This window comes from Corythoichthys intestinalis, chromosome 10 (genome assembly GCF_030265065.1).
Source record: "Corythoichthys intestinalis isolate RoL2023-P3 chromosome 10, ASM3026506v1, whole genome shotgun sequence".
Classification (NCBI taxonomy): Eukaryota; Metazoa; Chordata; class Actinopteri; order Syngnathiformes; family Syngnathidae; genus Corythoichthys; species Corythoichthys intestinalis.
In genome coordinates this window covers 21965861-21984282 of record NC_080404.1, presented here as the reverse complement: position 1 = coordinate 21984282, position 18422 = coordinate 21965861, and the positions used below count along the sequence as shown (strand labels likewise).

Sequence of the window (18422 nt, the reverse complement as noted above, 5' to 3'; positions counted from 1 at the left end):
CTAAATTCAGCAGGTGAAGACACTGCATTTCTGAGATTTTTCCCAAAATACAAAATACTTTAAGGCTTCCAATTTCATATCCTGGCACCAAAGTTGAAATTTTAGCCAAAGTATATGAAAAAGTTTATTCTATTTGGAGACTACCTGAAAACACAAATGATAACAAATTGCTTATTCAATATAGCTTTCAATCTTGGTTTGACATTGACACACTCGGCGAGGCTGAAAGTTTGGTGGCCGCTGAGCGCGAACAGAGCATTCTGAGCATATTGCACCAGGTCAGTTTCCAAACACGCACAATTGTATTTAGATGATGGTGTATTTTGGGTCTCATGTATTGCTGAGCCAGACTTATTTTCTTTCCGTTTCATAGATTCTGACTCCTTTCCTGTTGAGGAGATTGAAGAGCGATGTGACACTGGAGGTTCCTCCAAAGAAAGAGATAATTGTTTATGCCCCTCTGGCTGCCAAACAGGAGATTTTCTACACTGCTGTGATGAACAAAACCATCGCACAAGTGCTTGGTCAACAAAAGGTATCTTCCCATTTAAGGACTATGAGCTCTATAGTTACACATGCCACACACATACAATAATGGCTGCAGCGCTATATTAAAATCAACGTCTTATTTGTCAGAAAGACTCTGTATGTCGTCCTCTAGGGCAGTGCTTCTCAATTATTTTCTGTTACGCCCCCCCAAGGAAGACGTAAATGTTTCGCGCCCCCCCCCAAGTCTCTGCCGCCACTGTAAATAGTATCATTCGTCTATATTACTATTATAAGTACGCCTCAGCCTAACATTGTGTCCTTTTTTTTCTATTAAAGAAAAAAAGTAACATAGATCAACTTATAATAAAGTATAACTTTTTTAACATTGTGTTGCTTGTAACAGAAAAGACAATGCGCATCAATTTGCCTGAAGTTAAAAAAAAAAAAAAAAAAAGACATCCAAACTGTAAAAATACACTCAAGGTACATTTTTGACCATTTGATACTGAAAAATAAAATGTAATAAAATCAGTAAATAATAACAAATTCAAATTGATTAGAAACAAAAAATTTGACCGAAAAAAAACAAAACTGAATAGAAGGGGGGGGGGAGAAGGTCTCTGGACAGAAGGAAAGTTTTTATTTTCGCTGATTCACCACAGTGCTCACTGGTTTACTGATATAACACTGACAAAGCGGGACGATTGTGACAATTGGCAATATTCGGCACATTTTCGCTGAAAAACGTGGCGTCTTAACTGATTTGGCTTCTCCGCTATAATCATTTTTAGACTCAGTAAACAGTGGTCTTTCCTCATTTCCCACTATATTAAAAGTCAAAGGCAAACGGCCCGAAAAAAGCGCATTCTCGGCGGCCGAGGGAGAACCGTAGGTGAGGGCGGTGGTCGTGACGATCCCAAGCCGAAAACAGCACTTCTCGGCCGGACACGTGAGAAAGACAGTGGGTCGCTGCGTGAGTCCAGCTCTGCCTGAGTCTCTTCCGTGTGCTCTTGCTTACTTCAAAAATACTGCACGCACTTTGAAAATGAGAGCGCCACTGCCACCCACGGAGTGGATGTGCAAGTACACTTTATTCTAGTACGGCAAAAAAAAAAAAAAAAAAAAAGCATGTTCCCCGAGGTCACTCGCGCCCCCCCTGGCATCGCTCTGCGCCCCCCTGGGGGGGCGCGCCCCACCATTTGAGAAGTACTGCTCTAGGGAATGAAATCGATTAAGCTTTTTGTGTAAAACAAGGTTATAATGCTTTTGGATTTTTTTATTATAGTTGTCTTATTTTTTTACTTTTTTTAACAGTTATCGAATGGATTTGTTAGTTTCATTAGTTGACTTTTTTTCATACTTATCAGGTGCAGGATAAAAACATGAATAACATAAGTACTTTTTTTTAGCAGTTATAGAATGGATTTGTTAGTTTCATTAGTTGACTTTTTTTTCATACTTGTCAGGTGCAGGATAAAAACATGAATAACATAAGTCATCCTTTGCTTGTGTATTTTTGATTCGGTGGTCTGTTATTTAGAACAACCAACCCCTAACAGGCCACAGTGTGGCCGTGGCGCAGTTGGTAGATTGAGTTTTCTAATAACCGAAGGGTCAGCAGTTCGAGTCTTGGCTACGACTGCCCGGCTACGACTGCCCACCTTCGAAGTACCTTTGGGCAAGACACTATACCCTAAATTGCTCCAATTGGGTTGGCAGCAGCACCATTATTATGTGGTTGTGTGAGTTTGAGCTAATGTGAAATACTCCGGGCACGATAAAAACGTGTAGATAAATGTGCTTTATAACTACACTGCATGTACCGTTTTAGAGCATACCTTGACATGTAATTGTGTGTAAATACTCCTTTGGGGATAAAATAAGAGGCGTGCCTGGCTATTACTGTACATACCAAAATGGATAAAAACACACTAATAATTGACTAGAAGACCATGCGATGAGCACAGGCCTTAAGTCCAATCAAATAGGCATCGTCCACATGACATTTTCTGATACCTGTAGAAACCCTGAATTTAATCCCCATCAGAAGTGAATTTGGCTGATCACTATCTTTTACGAACAAAACTGTACTGAATAATCTGTTGACTCTGCAACCATAGCAAAACAGTTCTGTCCACTCCAATAAAACATTTGATCTGAAGTTAATGTTTTCTGTGTGACTGATCCTCATGATGCTCATTGCTGTACTGTATTCCAGTCAACAATAGGCAACATGCTTTGTACATCAACTGGTCACCATCCAGTTGCTAGGGACATAGTATATACAGTATTCTGTAAATTGTTGTCTGTATGTGTCAATGTTGTTTAGAGTTCTCAGCTAGCCTACAGTACCTGATTTTGGAACGTGGGAGTAAATCAGAGTACCGTATTTTCCACACTATAAACCACATCTTCAATAAATGGCCCATTTTAAAACTGTTTTCATATAAATGGTGCACCACATTATTAAGGGGCACTAGTAGTAGTAGTAGTAGTAGGAGGAGTGGTGGTTGGGGGTTGCCTTATGCATCCATGAGATGGAGCTGCGCTAAAGGGAATGCCATGCCATGATTATCCAATAATCATCTATATAAGGTGCGCCTTTTTATTGCGGAAAATACGGTACCCAGAAAACAAGCCCTGGCTAGCAGGGGGGAGAAGCTGCAAACTCCAGAAAGAAAAGCTCACTCTTATGTTATGGATAACCCAAAATACTGAAGATTGTTGCACCATGGTAGCACCATTTATATCTTTTGTTTGGGGAATTAAAAACCTATACTGCTACCTGTCAATGATGAAAGTAAATATAAACAAAAAGATGTGTAATTCTCTCTTGCTTTCAGAGTGAAACGCCTGTGTATTTGACACCAAATGGTAGACCAAAGCGTCGCACTCAAAAGATTGTTGACTACAATGAAGCAGAGGATGATACTCCTCTAAGCCTGGAGAAATATCTGGAAAAGATCCAAAAGGAGCAGGAGAAGAGGTCAGAAACTAACCCTCATACTTAAATGTTCCACTGTCACTTCAGGGGGTACTATACTGAATTCACAAGATTGGATATAACTGACCCACAAGACAGTCTTTTTGTTTGAGAAATAAACCATAGGAGTGCTAAACGCAATTGTAATCCCAATTTAAATCGAGACTCGATGGAAATGGTGCGAAAGCTTTGTTTCCATGTCGGGCTTATCACTTTTGTCCTGTGATGGTGATTCTGCCTCCGGGTTCAAACCTGTATGGGAATATCTCTTCGGGACCTACTTCCTCCTCTGACCCACTTTAGTTTCGTACTTCCAACTCCTCGCACGATAAAATCCAGTGTCGACTGTTTTCCACTTACTCATCCAAACAAGTTGAGTAAATATTATCAATCTTCAAAACGGTCCGTTGAGTATGTTTGGTTGTCAATAGGACATCAATATTAGATTTTGACAAACAAATGTAGGAGTTTTTTTGTCTTTATGGTCCTAAGATATTGATTGGTCAGAGTGAAGAAAACAACATTTTGCACTTGGTTATTTTGTCCTGAAAAAAGGGACCCAAATAGGCCCATTGTGAACAATTATTTGAAATATAAAGGCATGCAAAAACGGGCCCGGGCCTTAAAGGGCTAAATTAACCCTATTGCGCTGTTGTTCTTTATTCCTCTGATTAAAATAACCTGTTTTTCAATTGAAATTTCATGTTGCTACCGAATCCTCTTAATTTCAGTCCCTCTCCAATACTGGACATCCAGTGCCCTCTGGATGCTGAGATAAACCTGAAGATGCGAAATATCTTAATGCTGCTGAAAAAGTGCTGTAATCATCCTTACCTGATAGAATATCCCCTGAATCCGGCCACACAAGAATTTAAGGTAACATTAATTCACGCTCAGATCTGATGTTATTTCCGATTACGCAAATGTGCTTGGAATGTTGAGTTTAATGTGACTTTAATGGTCAAGCAAATGTCTTCATTTAATTTCTAATGACTTAATGTTTTGATGAACTGTGTGCTGCGCTCTATGCAAAAACTACCATGTCAAATATTAGTTTGGAAGCAGTCATTTAGGTCAAGTCTTAGTCATTTGGACGAAATACTTGTCTTCGTTATGTGTTATCTGATAATGCGTCAGTCTTCGTCTAGTTTTTGTCTACAAATACTCAATGTTCCGTCTGTAAAAATTCAAGGTGTTCTAGTCCAAAAATTAATTTAAAAAATAGTTTCCAAGGCTTTGTCACATATTATGACTAAAAAGTTCTGTTCTTCCACATATTTTTTTTTTAATTCACAATTTGTAGCGGTCCTACTATTTTGGAATAAGTTTTTTTACATTGAATTTTATATTACTTATTACAGAAAATTGAGCAGATTTACTTCAATTGCCTCAAAACCCTTTTTCATTGCATTAAAAAAATAAAAACAGTTTACCAACATGGTCAAAATTACTTGGGTCATCGTGAACTATCACAGTAACACTAAATTTTCGGTAAACTGCCCGGCTCTAATGTGAGGACCGGTTCAGTTTGAATGCTAGGACACCAGTGGTCTACGCCCCACCCTACCGCAAGGCTCCCCAGACAAGAGTCCACATTGCTGTTCCAAACGTGCATGAATGTGATGCATTCGACATCTTCTCTGCCCATTCTTAATGCAGATTGATGAGCAGCTCGTACAGTGTTCTGGGAAATTTCTTATACTGGACAGACTCCTGCCTGCACTCAAGGAACGAGGACACAAGGTAAAATAAAAAGGGGAAGGGCTAGTTTTGGTTGCAAGTGATAATGCTGCCTGTTAGGTATCCTGTAAATATAAAAGAAATACTCAGAAGTCTTGTCCAACACTAAAGGATAAATTTTTCACACATTTTTTGTCATACAGGGTTACGGTAATTAACTAAAGTGATGCAGGCTTTGCATACCTGACATCTCGCCTGACCCCGTAACTGAATTCGTCAGTAGTACACCCTAGTTTCACGTCTGTGAGGTGCTGATGGAGATGAGGGTTGAAGTCAACCAATAAATTGGTGGCTTCTGACCCTAACACAAAATTTAACACAAAAAGCTATGAACTCAAAGGACCCTCCATCTTCAGAAAACACGACCCCTCGCAGTCGCTGTCCATCAGGTGGCAGTGACAAGACCTGGCTGTTGTCAAGGAAAGGGTCAAGAAGTGAAAAATGGGGGATGAAAGTGGACAGTCGGTGTGCGAAGAAGAGGATTAGAGCCTCTTTTTTTTTGCATTCCAATCGGGCTATTTCAAGGCAAATTTATTTGTTGTGTTGTTCGTCGAATAAATCAGTATTTAATGTGTAAGAATAAACATTGCATTTGAATGGGTGATTTACTAGAATATATTGTCACTACATTAGTAGTTAATTTGGTTCCAGTTTTTTGTATTATCGTATATATCTGCAGTAATTTATGAGATATCACGACGGACCGACCAACTTCAACTTCATATGGTCCATTACTGTCAATATCAGTTTCTGCACTCCGTCACTTTATATCGTTGAAGAACTCCTCACTTGCACAGCTTCATTGCATCCCAAATGTACCTTTGTTATTGTGGTTTGTTTGTTGTGATACTAAAAGTGAGTCTACATACTAGAAACAATTTCCATGTGTGTTCCTAACGTACTTGGCCAATAGAGAATTCTAATTGAGTGACATTTAAGATAGTTTCTCGTTATCGCTCACCAAAGTGTGCACATGGTCGAGTCGCTCACACTGTTAGTACCGATTTCATGCTGGCTGAAAAAAGAGTGGTGCTTTTAGAGGTGGGGCTACATGGGCACTGGCCCCACCTCAATTTAAAGTGCCCCTGTTCCCATTTTGGCACAAAGCATGGCAATCTGTGAATCCTTCTATTTCTGAAGTGAGAGAGAATGTTGTTTCTAGAGTAGGCCTGAACAATATATCGTTTGAACATCGTCATCGTGTTGTGCGGATGCGCAATACTTGCATTGCAAGGACGTGCAATATTTTATTTTTTTTTTTGAACACGTAAACTTGCTTTTCTGCTTCATGCTCATAAAGCACCACAGCTTCTCACTCTCCCTCCTGTTAAACAGTGCGACCAAACTTTTTCTTGGTCACCAGTGCAGCGGGCGTTCGGTACTTCACAATGATTGACAGGTTTGAAGCTTTGATCTGGCCAGAGGACCGTGGCGCTACGATCAAAGGCAAAAATGTATTATGCATTGTTAAACTTGCAGCCCAGTCTGAAGTGTGCTGTGCAGTCTCATTCATTGTGTAAGTGACCTGTCACTTACACACGTTTTCGGCAGCGTAAGCAAATTTGAGTGGAATTACTCAATGAAGCATTTAATAAAGACGAGCATTTTTCTGTTATTCTTGTTTAAAAATAATTCATATTATGAAGGCGACGTGCGTGAGTTTTCTTTGGGTTCCTACCACATCCCCAAGAAAAGGTGCATGAAATTCTGATTGAACACTCCAAATTGTCTGTAGCTGTGAGTGTGTTCTTGAGTGAATTTTATTTTTTTCCAATATTGTTCAGGCCTATTCCAAACAGAACAATTTAAGTTACCTGATGAAAATTCTTCTCGTTTTAATATCGCTACATAGTATCGCCAGCTCCCCAAAAAATCGCAGTTAGTTTTTTCCAATATCGTTCAAGCCTGTTCTAGAGTATGTGAAATATTAATGCTGCGTTTCATGTTTGAAATTGATTTTCAAAAAAGTGATAAAATTTATTATTATATTTATTGTATCTTTACTTGCACAAAGTATAGGTGTTTTACCAGTTGATACAAACTTTACCGATTCATCTCTGCTTGACAGCGTCAAGTAAATATTTCTTTACCGCCACATGCAGGAGAATCAGCATATCGCATTGTTGACCAAAATAAACATCGAATAAAGATGGCAGCGACACTTGGCCCCTGATGGTTCATGTGGCACCTTCTTGGCCCGTTTCAGAAATATCCTGGAACCACCACTGTGTAAAAATATAAGCATGACTTTCAAAATGAGTCTTTATGTACAGTACAAACGAACTAAAACCTGCTAAGAAAGGAACAATCCCCACGGGGTGGATTGTAAACCCCTGGTGGGCCGTGCGTTTAATACTTGTACAACATGACTGCCTTTTTAAATTTGTCAACACCAATGTATTTTTCCAACCCAATTAATTATATTTTTAGCAAGGAATTATGCTCAAGGATTTGATGTACTTTATATTTGCTGTTGCTTACCACTTCCTTCAAGCATAAACACTTTTGTTACTCAGGTACTCATCTTCAGTCAGATGACTTCCATTTTGGACCTTTTAATGGATTATTGCTATTTGCGTGGCTTCAACTACAGCAGATTGGATGGCAGCATGTCGTATCCTGACAGAGAAGAAAATGTGAGTTCAACTCAGAACATGATCAATGTGTGAACGTAATCCTTTGAAAGAGTTTTAGAATATTCGAATACAACTGTCCTTGTCGTGGCGTATCTTCCAGATGGCCAAGTTTAACAAAGATCCAGATGTTTTCATTTTTCTACTCAGCACCAGAGCTGGAGGACTTGGGATCAACCTGACAGCTGCTGACACTGTCATTATTTTTGACAGTGACTGGGTAGGTCAACAGGAGGAGTCTACATTTTTACAAATGTATTGTGGTGCATTGAAATGATGTTAATATGCTGCCAGTAGCATTTCTAATGATGAGCACACAATAGAATTTACACCAGATTGACATCTAGGTATGTATTTTAACATGACTCATTTTCAGAACCCCCAGGCAGACCTGCAGGCTCAGGACCGCTGTCATCGCATTGGGCAGACCAAACCAGTGGTGGTGTATCGCCTGGTTACAGCAAACACCATTGACCAAAAGATTCTGGAAAGAGCCTCAGCAAAGCGAAAACTGGAACAGATGGTCATTCATAAGAGTAAGTCCACTTTTCATTAGGAAAACGTATCATTTTTGGGTCAAAAATTAATCTCAAATTACGCGTGTCAAGTTCAACTACGAATCCTTAGGTAGACATTTATAATAATACCCAAAAGAAGGAGAGAAGGCGCTCAATTTGGTTGAAAAGCTTGCATGGAGAAAGCGGGGAAACTATACAGCTTCTGCAGTCGTTGTAACTAGCCCCTCCTTCACCTCGCTTTTTATTTGGGATGGCCCAAGCAACAGACGGGTGTCTTTCCCTAAAAGGGAAAAAGGGGAAGCAAGCTGGCGACATCTTCTTGTCTTTGTTTGGCTATGTGAGTGCATGTAGGTGGAATTATATACACGTGTGTCAGTACATTTCAGTAAGGGAAAGTGGCCTCTTCTGCCCTTGACCAGGCAAGAGGCTTCTTCAAGTTCTTCAAATCAAAACATTCTTTCTTTGTGAACAATAATAATAAGCAAAAGCATTTCTTCATTGCAAGCAGCAATTGATAAAAGCAAATATATATTAACAACTTAATAACTATCTCATCAAATACACTACATGAAGCAATAGCATTTGGCAAGTAAGAAAATACAACAATATGATTGCTTAAATGAATTGAAGTTGACCTGTGGAACCTAGGCCGGTTTAAAGCGGTCAGAATGACAAGGCAGTTTTATCAAGAGCCAAACATGTCTATAGTTATCAATCACTAAAATGTCTCTTACTGCAATCAATCATGGAACATCCTATTATAGCAATCAATACTTTATTATGAGCCTTCATTGGTAAAAGCAATAACCATTTAATTATCTTATCTACCAGATTGCCAAAGCTTAATTTGCTTATTTCATCAAGTATAACTGACTAAATTTCTATTGTCAAGCCATCTGTTTCTATCATACCAAGCTCACTAGTAAGATTCAACATATTGCTTGACCATGGCAGGTCCTGCACGCAACTGTAGCGCTAAGTTGGTTTCAATAAATCTTAACAAACCCACCTCCCTCCCTGATGGCCGCTTGTTGATCGTGAACTGCGATGGATTGTCAAAATTCAGGCGTTAAAAAGCATTAAACTAAATATTTGAGGCATTTTAAAAAATTATGTAATCTTGACGGTTATTAAAAAAAAAAAAATACATAATTTATGAGAATTAACGGGTAGCCGATAACAATCCAAACTATCGGATATCTTTCTGAAGCAAACACATAATCCAGCCAGCGTGGCTTCACACAGTCATCACTTCAATTTGTAATTGACGTAATTTTGTCTCCCCAGGAATATCGTAAAGGCTTTTATAATGTAATGTATGTTCATTTGGCCTGACCAGTATTGTCTCTTCAACATTTTTTTTTTTTATGTTTAAAGGTACTACTTTTAAATGAATATTGTTGTTTTCCTAAAGTATTTGAGGTTAAATTGTCAAATTGTACTGAACTCTATCTGTTAGAATCAACTATTTTTTAATGAATCTGACCATGGACTGTAATCATTTTTTGAGGGAAAGATTCACACTCTAGGCTCTACCGTTCAAAAATCTGTATCATTTGTGTCGGTCTCAATCCAGCTGGTAGTTTTCCCTTTACACAAGAGGTTAATGCCGTAGCCGTCATGTCACCACAACGCACTCTGCACTGCATTTTCTTATTCTTCACCGCTAGACGAGATATTTGACAAGTACGCAACTCAAAAACAATGGTGAATGAAATTAATGAAATTATTTTTTTTGCGCTTTTTGACTTTTTATTTTTCTTTCATTCAGATAAGTTCAAAGGTAGCAGGGCAGAGTTGAAGCAACCTAAAAGCTGCATTGATCTGGATGAGTTGATGGAGCTGCTCCAAGCTAGAGGCACTGAGAAGCAAGTGTTGTCCTATACCTCAGTGACAATTTAATTTTTCTCTGCCGAAAGTCACGTTGGCTGTTTTTGTCCTTCCAGGGAGGTGAAAGCATCTAGGGGGAAGGTGATCAGCGATAAAGACCTGGAAATTTTATTGGACCGTAGCGACTTGCTAGGTGGGTAAAGGGTTACTGTCGAAGGGTTTTGTTATGAAATATGTGCCTTCATATGAATTTTGTGAGGATCAAAAACTAGGACAAAGTCAAACATATGCATATTTTTAAAAATACAGTAATACATACATATTAGGGGTGTAACGGTACACACAAGTCACAGTTCGGTACGTGCCTGGGAATGGGGGTCACGGTTTAGTACAACAGGAAAATCAAAAAGGCTTTTTTAAATTACAACATTTGAAAGTTAGATTCTTCTATTGGCTAAAACTAAAAAGCAGCTCTTATTAAAGTGTAAACTATAGAAGAAAACATCAAACTTGTGAATTTGGGTTTTTATTGTCCGAATAGTCTTTAATTCAGTTTATGTGCAAAACCCTTGCACACCCATATCCATAGGGATCAACTGAGGGAAAAATTAAAGTCTGGTAGGAATCGCCAGCTGGCCACCTACTGTAGGTAACTTTTTCTTTTTTTCATAAATTAAAGAAGAATAAAAAGATACTACCACTTTCAATATTGTATGTAAAACATTTCCAGTACACTCTCATGCAAGATATTTTTAATTGGCTAACATAAAATACAAAGTGCGAATTGTTCCATCCATCCATCATCTGCCACTTAATCCGGGCTCGTGTCACGTTGGCAGTAGCTTTAGCGGGGAAGCCCAAACTTCCCTATCCCCAGCCACATCAACCAGCTCCTCCGGCTGGATCCCAATGTGTTCCCAGGCCAGCCGAGAGACATGGTCTTGCCAGCGTGTCCTGGGTTATCCCCGGGGAACATGTCCGGAACACCTCTCCAGGGAGGTGTCAGCCAGCGAATTGTTCTAAAACTGAAAAAGCATCTCTTGAAATACTGTAAAAATACTTAGTTTTTGATGACTCAAGCCGAGCATTAGAGCAAAATAAACATTTCCTGATTTGAAAATATGAAATACGCTTCAAAAAGTGTTAGTGATACTGCATTTGGTAGTTCTCACTTACATTACATTACAGTACATTTGCCATAAATCTCTTAGTTGTGATCAATGATAACTTTGTCTCTTTTGGTTGGGTTTTTTTCCCCATAATGTCGGTGGTTGGTTTAGGTGCATTTCCTCTCCTGCCCTCTGGATTGGAGCTAGACCAAATCCGACATGGATTGTTTTACTCAAACGTATTCGGCATTTGTCGTCGTGCACTGAACTGTGATGCTCGTACTGTGACTTAAGGGGATGAATACAAATACCATTACACTCTTAATACATATGTATGTTCAGACGCTGGGCCACTTGGCTGATCGAGTTACTGTGGTTGTTTACTAGATATGATACTGATGAAACCTGACAAACTTGTGCAATTCCAGATGAGGGAAAAGGAAGAAAAAGGACAGAGAAGGTTGGTGTCTTCAGAGTGATTGAGAGTGCAGAATCATCTGAGATGACTTGAAAAGACCTGAAATATTTACCTTCAAAACATTCCTTCGGATGGAAACTAAAGCAATGCTGCAATGACTTGAGACTACTGTATGCTTGAATAATTCAGTGAAATGTTTAGTTGAGCTCCATTGCCTGTAGTCTGTTTTGTCATCGGTTTATTTTACAAGGGCTTTAATTACGGTAATTTGATTGTTCGGGCTACATTGTCTTTTCTTTCGGTTGACACTGCCTCTGTTCTCTAGTCCCTCTTCATCGCTTTTCAAAGTGTAAGTTTCAAAGTTCCACATGCATCTCAAGAAATTTGTACAGCATTGACTTTGAGACACTAATTGTCAGTCCACACAGTGATACTTGCAAGCATGTGAAAGGCAAAACTGAGACTCACGTTAAGATCCACTTGTCTTTTTTTACTCTCCACCCAAAAAGTCCAATGTTATGACAGTTAATTTACACATTTACATCTTTTTAAAAAATCTTGCTTTTATTTTCTTAAGTATGTTAACCCAGGAATAATAATACCGATTTCTATAAATGGGTGCCAATCCTTCCATTTCACAATTTTTTTTTTCCTTATGATAAAAAAAGGAATCCAAAATGAAAGAAATGTGAAAATTTCATTTTATTCACTCCGGGATGTTTGAGCAGAAGGTGCATGGCGTCATATATTATTGTGGATATTTTTGGTTTTATTTCCTTAAAAAATATTGTATGTTCTGTATTTCCATTGTAGTTTTTCACTGGTTTAGCAGAGATTGCTGAACAAAATAAAAACCTGGCAAAATAACAGTTCGTCTAGAGTTCTGTCTGTTCCGTCAATAATTTAAAGATATAGAATATTTTTAAATATATACAGTGGGGAGAACAAGTATTTGATACACTGCCAATGGGTTTTCCCATTGACTGGGTATCAAATACTTGTTCTCCCCACTGTATATTTTTGAATATATACCTGTATAGGTTTGTAATGTTTCAAAGGGAACGATTGACATCACCCCACGTGAAATACAACCTGTGCAACTGAATTTAACAAAAACATAGAATTGAAGAGGCATATGTACATTTTTTTATATCCTTTGCATGCAGGTTGCAATGCTTTTGCATCTACTTTGTGAGCCATCTTGTGATTTAAATACAGCAGGGTGTGGTCAAAAGGCTCAGGTGTGCTTCTCCCTAGCACACTGCAGAGAATGCTTTGTGGTCACACTTTATGCACTTGTTAAACCTGCTGGTTTTTTTTTTTTTTTTTAGATTAAGCACAGCTTTTCCTAATCCTCTAAAGCAACAGCTTTGTTTGAATTGATCTTGAATATATGGACCGTCTGAAGTTAGTTTTGCAGTATTTCCAGTCCAATTCAGAATCTATCTCTAATGGGATTTGCGTCCTCCTCGCTTTGGTCAGTGTCAAGCTGTACACCAGCTTTGATTTTAACTGTCCGTGCCTTCCTCAGTACAACAAATTGTACTCTTTAGGAGTTATGGTCGTTCCGCCCGTTATCCTTTTCTTCCTGGGGGTCCTGGTCAACCGACATACAGGGGTCATGATGGATGAGTGGATGCGACCTGTAGGAAAACGGTCGAAAAATCCAGCTGTCGTAAAGTAAGTAACAAACGCAGCATGCATGTATAATCTGTAAGGGGTCATTCCTGCAGCAAAAGTGACCCTTTGTAAACAATATTTCATTCATTCATTTCAAAGAGGTCTCTCATATTGTCTACTATTTTCAGTGTCTACTGTATATACTGGCGTAGAGGTCGCACCTCTAGTTTGTGGTTTAAAAAGTAGGTATATTAGGTTGACCCTCGTATAGTTCACACCACAATATTGGAGATTTTTGGGCAAATCTTTGGACCAATTTTTGATACTTATACGACTGAAACAAAACTTGGTAGATTTTATTGTTTGTTGACTTTTTATATAGTAAAAAGTTAAAATAAACGCTGAGTACAGAAGACACTGCCAATGTGGTAAATCCTGTACTGCGATAACTTCCTGATCATCTCCTTTTTGCGCGCAGACTCCTAGAGAATTCTGCTCTCACACAACATACACAGTTGAAGCTTAGGCCGTAATCGTTTTTATCCCTGGTCTTTATTTCTTACTTGGACAGGTTTTGCATGTAAGTACTGTTTGACTAATGGGTGTTGAATATTGTTATTGTTGAACGAGATGTATTTTTCATATTATAAATTTGTAGAGTATTATAAGCGTAACGTCTGTATTGTAAGTTCATATAAAGTGGGGCAAATAAGTATTTGGTCAACCACCAATTGTGCAAGTTCTCCTACTTGAAAAGATTAGAGAGGCCTGTAATTGTCAACATGGGTAAACCTCAACCATGAGAGACAGAATGTGTGTGGGGGGGATATCACATTGTTTGATTTTTAAATTATTTCCAAATTAGAGTGGAAAATAAGTATTTGGTCACCCACAAACAAGATTTTTGGCTGTCAAAGAGGTCTAACTTCTAACGAGGCTCTACTCGTTACCTGTATTGATGGCACCTGTTTTAACTTATCGGTATAAAAGACACCTTTACACATCCTCAGTCAGTCACACTCCAAACTCCACTATGGCCAAGACCAAAGAGCTGTTGAAGGACACCAGAGACAAAATTGTACACCTGCACCAGGCTGGGAAGACTGAATCTGCAATAGGTAAAACGCTTGGTCTAAAGAAATCAACTGTGGGAGCAATTATTCGAAAATGGAAGACATACAAGCCCACTGATAATCTCCCTCGATCTGGGGCTTCATGCAAGATCTCATCCCGTGGTGTCAAAATGATAACAAGAATGGTGAGCTACAATCCCAGAACCACACTGGGCAACCTAGTGAATGACCTATTGAGAGCTGGGACCACCACAGTAACAAAGGCTACTATCAGTAACACAATGCGCCGCCAGGGACTCAAATCCTGCACTGAAGAAAATACACGTACAGGCCCGTTTGCGGTTCGCTACAGAGCATTTGGGTGATCCTGAAGAGGACTGGGAGAATGTGTGTTATGGTCAGATGAAACCAAAATAGAACTTTTTGGTAGAAACACAGGTTCTCGTGTTGGGAGGAGAAAGAATACCATACCCACTGTGAAGCATGGGGGTGGAAACATCATGCTTTGGGGCCGTTTTTCTGCAAAGGGACCAGGACGACTGATCTGTGTAAAGGAAAGAATGAATGGGGCCATGTATCGAGAGATTTTGAATGAAAATCTCCTTCCATCAGCAAGGGCATTGAAGATGAGACGGTGCTGGGTCTTTCAGCGTGACAATGATCCCAAACACACAGCCAGGGCAACAAAGGAGTGGCTTCGTAAGAAGCATTTCAAGGTCCTGGAGTGACCTAGCCAGTCTCCAGATCTCAACCCCATAGAAAATCTGTGGAGGGAGTTGAAAATCCGTGTTGCCCAACCACAGCCCCAAAACATCACTGCTCTAGAGGAGATCTGCATGGAGGAATGGGCCAAAATACCAGCAACAGTGTGTGAAAAGCTTGTGAAGAGTTACAGAAAACGTTTGGCCTCCGTTATTGCCAACAAAGGGTACATAACACAGTATTGAGATGAACTTTTGGTATTGACCAAATACTTATTTTCCACCATGATTTGCAAATAAATTCTTTAAAAATCAAACTGTGATTTTCTTGGGGGGTTTTCCACATTGTCTCTCATAGTTGAGATTTACCCATGTTGACAATTACAGGCCTCTCTAATATTTTCATGTGGGAGAACTTGCACAATTAGTGGTTGACTAAATACTTATTTGCCCCACTGTAGCTAATGGTAAGTGGTATGCTTTTTCAGTTTTACGAAATTGGGCAATGGTCAGAGCAAGGACAGCATATTGGGTGTATAGGTCGCATCTTGCATTTTTGCGCGAGAATTTCGGTTTTTAAAAATTGCAACCTATAGGCTACGTGAGTATGTACGGCAATTAAAATAGAAGACCCATTGCTTTTGTTATCATATGAGTACTACTGATAAAGGTGGGACAACTTTTCATCTTTCTCGAGGTATTTGTTCTCGGCCATGATCCAGAGGGCCTTACTTGCACCAATGGTTTGGATCCTAGTCACCTTGCTGGATGGAAAAATATTCATCTGTGCCTTCAGTGTGAGTGTCGATCCTGTACTATTTTCAGGTAGGGCTGAACGCTTTGTACATTAAATACTGTATGTGCATGAAATTGGTATTTTCTGTTGTCTGTGGTACATCGTTTTTGCATAATGCCCTCAGGTATGCCAAACAACACTGGACTGGATGTGATCAAAATCATGGCTAAAGTGCCCTGCAAGGAGGACATCATCTTCAGGAATCGCTCCTTCCATAAAGCAGTATCTCGTTATGTTCGCTGCTATTCACAAGTAATCAAGACCATGCCTATACATTGCCTGTCCTAGTGTGAGAAATCATGCACTTGTACTACAAGTGTGTTTACTTATACATGAATGTGTACTTAATTGTACTACACTATAGTTACTTGTACTACAAGTACGTGTAAATATGAGCACTTGCACTACAAGTACTTGATTCAATCATTTAATTTGTGTGAAACAAAACCATGATAGGGGGACTGTTTCAACAAAGTCCAAGGTTGAAACCTTTGTGAAGTTTAATTTTATTCAAACTGTTGCTGCCTTGCATGGATTGCGCAACTAATAATTGATTAAAATACATTGATATCCCAGCTTTGTTACTACCTTCCATTCCTTTTTAGGCAGTTGGCTGGTCCATTCTCCTTTTCCTGATTGCACTGGGAGCAATGGGACGGCTCCTCAAGCCTTGTTTTGAGAACCATGCCACCTTCCTGCAGACACGTTACTGGAGCAACTATCTCGACGTAGAGCAGAAGCTATTTGATGAGACATGTGTGCTCCATGCTCGAGACTTCGCCCGGACATGTGTTGTGCAGTTTTTTGAAGACATGAGGGAGGATGTTGAATTCTGTTCCCCACATCCTCAATTCATTAAACACTTCTCAGCGGAGTGGGAAAAGGAAGAGCAGGAAAGACTTCATGGGATTATAAAGCAAGAGCAAGTGGACAACCTGCTTAAAAAATGGTACTTCAGTAAACCTGAACTGGATGTTACCAAAACCATCCAGAAGCCCAGGATGTGTGCTACATGCATGGAAGAAATAGGAAATCTTTAACTCTTGACGCACATACAGTACTTCCTTTGTGGGTTAGTTCAAGATTGTTCTGTGTGCCATGAGGATAATAGTAAAAATATTAATTTTCATGCTGTGGGGCCTCACTTAAAAATGACCCCAGGACTGTAAACAACTGTATTTACACATCTATAAATGTAAACAAATGAAATATACCAGCTACACAATGCTTATGTATATGAAACAAAAGAATATAACTTGTGGTGCTATTTCAAGGCACAAACAGCGAGATGAAACGGCAAGAACTACAATGATGCAATGGCTGCCGAAGTTAGTTCCTCTTTCAGCACTCTGTGTTTGCTATGAGCTCGAGTAGTTATGTGATAACGTCTGTAAAATAACAAACTAGTTACACTTATGCGCCATTAGGAGGTGACAAGCATTACAAAATATGTCAGGCAATCAGAGGACATGACAGCACTATAAGATCTTGCTGCCCTATTGGTCAGAATCCCACAACGTTTTGGCCTATTGTTGGTATCACGCTTTCAGACGCCTCACCCAAAAGGTAAGGTTCTACATATTCGTATTTTCTCTTTGCATTATGTTGTATTATTGACTTCATTACAGTTATTAACGGTTAGGTTACATATAGTTAATAAATAATGTGTTTGGCTCTTGTTTAACTCTGGTTTTACCATGATTTAAAATTGAATGTGTTTTATTGTAGAGCTTGGAACGAATTAGGTGATTTACATTTAAAGCGCAATTCATTATACGAAAGTTATTGTTTACACCTTGTAATTTTCCACTGCATATGATTCCATTATTCAGCCTTGGAGGCTGGGATGAACTTGTTCATATGCACTGAAGCAATATAAAAATTTGGACTCGCTCAGGACGGTCCCTCGGAGAAGAGGCCTTTTTCTCTTTAGTCTACCTTGAATGGCGGGGGCGAGCCCCTGGCTGGTTTACAATTGGACTTTCTAAAATAATCAAAACTAAAAGTCAGGAAATAAGTTGCTACTTTGTTCCGCATTTTCTTCATAATTCTTATTTAAATTTATTGTGTTATCTTCTGTCCATTTAAGAGAATAAAAAAAAAAAAAAGAAAGTCTGCTTATCTTTGCCTAGACTTTTTTTCTCTTCAGTACCCAATGCTGTTCTAATAAATGCCTATTCTAGTCTATGGTATTGCATTGTGTTCTATGAGTGTTGGGGCCTCTGCCCCTCCCTCCTGAGAGCTGGCCCACCGCCAGCAGGTGTGCATAATTTATCTAATTCACAGGTCAGACGGGTGGAGCGGCCACAGGTGCAGACAATCATCATCAGCCACCTTAATAAGCCAGTGGATGCCTCACCTCGTCGCCGGATCAACTTGTCTGTTTCCAGCGTCAGTTGCTTCTCGCAATTATTTGATACTTTTCTCTGTGTTTCTAGGCTCATGATTTTTTTTTGCTCTCGTCACAGGACCTGTCTCTGCGCGCCCCATGTCGGAACCGCAAGCCTGACTT

At 39.3% G+C, this 18422-nt stretch overlaps 2 protein-coding genes across 3 annotated transcripts in view; both read left to right on the top strand.

The window, feature by feature from the left end:
• hells (helicase, lymphoid specific) overlaps window positions 1-12582 on the top strand; it is a 32553-nt gene extending 19971 nt beyond the window's left edge. Inside the window, exons 13-23 of one of the 2 annotated variants that reach the window (XM_057848685.1) lie at window positions 185-278; window positions 374-535; window positions 3333-3475; window positions 4204-4348; window positions 5132-5215; window positions 7729-7848; window positions 7949-8065; window positions 8222-8381; window positions 10135-10235; window positions 10314-10386; window positions 11731-12582. In XM_057848685.1, coding sequence (XP_057704668.1) covers window positions 185-278; window positions 374-535; window positions 3333-3475; window positions 4204-4348; window positions 5132-5215; window positions 7729-7848; window positions 7949-8065; window positions 8222-8381; window positions 10135-10235; window positions 10314-10386; window positions 11731-11813 — 1282 coding nt within the window. In that variant the 3' untranslated portion in view covers window positions 11814-12582. Of the gene's footprint in view, window positions 1-184; window positions 279-373; window positions 536-3332; window positions 3476-4203; window positions 4349-5131; window positions 5216-7728; window positions 7849-7948; window positions 8066-8221; window positions 8382-10134; window positions 10236-10309; window positions 10387-11730 lie in introns of both variants that reach the window. The other variant, XM_057848684.1, reaches the window with a different exon arrangement.
• A 531-nt stretch (window positions 12583-13113) lies between these two features.
• calhm3 (calcium homeostasis modulator 3) lies at window positions 13114-16950 on the top strand. Its single transcript, XM_057848819.1, has 4 exons — window positions 13114-13400; window positions 15812-15939; window positions 16035-16162; window positions 16516-16950. The coding sequence occupies exons 1-4, from the start codon at window positions 13114-13116 to the stop codon at window positions 16948-16950; spliced, it is 978 nt and encodes a 325-aa protein (XP_057704802.1).
• The last annotated feature ends 1472 nt before the right edge of the window (window positions 16951-18422 follow it).

Excerpts from the sequence above, each read along its gene's own strand:
- calhm3 (XM_057848819.1), top strand. The coding sequence starts at position 13,114 with ATGGACCGTCTGAAGTTAGTTTTGCAGTATTTCCAGTCCAATTCAGAA. Across the intron at positions 13,401-15,811 it reads AAAAATCCAGCTGTCGTAAA|GTATTTGTTCTCGGCCATGA; the intron begins GTAAGTAACAAA and ends ATCTTTCTCGAG. Across the intron at positions 16,163-16,515 it reads ATGTTCGCTGCTATTCACAA|GCAGTTGGCTGGTCCATTCT; the intron begins GTAATCAAGACC and ends ATTCCTTTTTAG.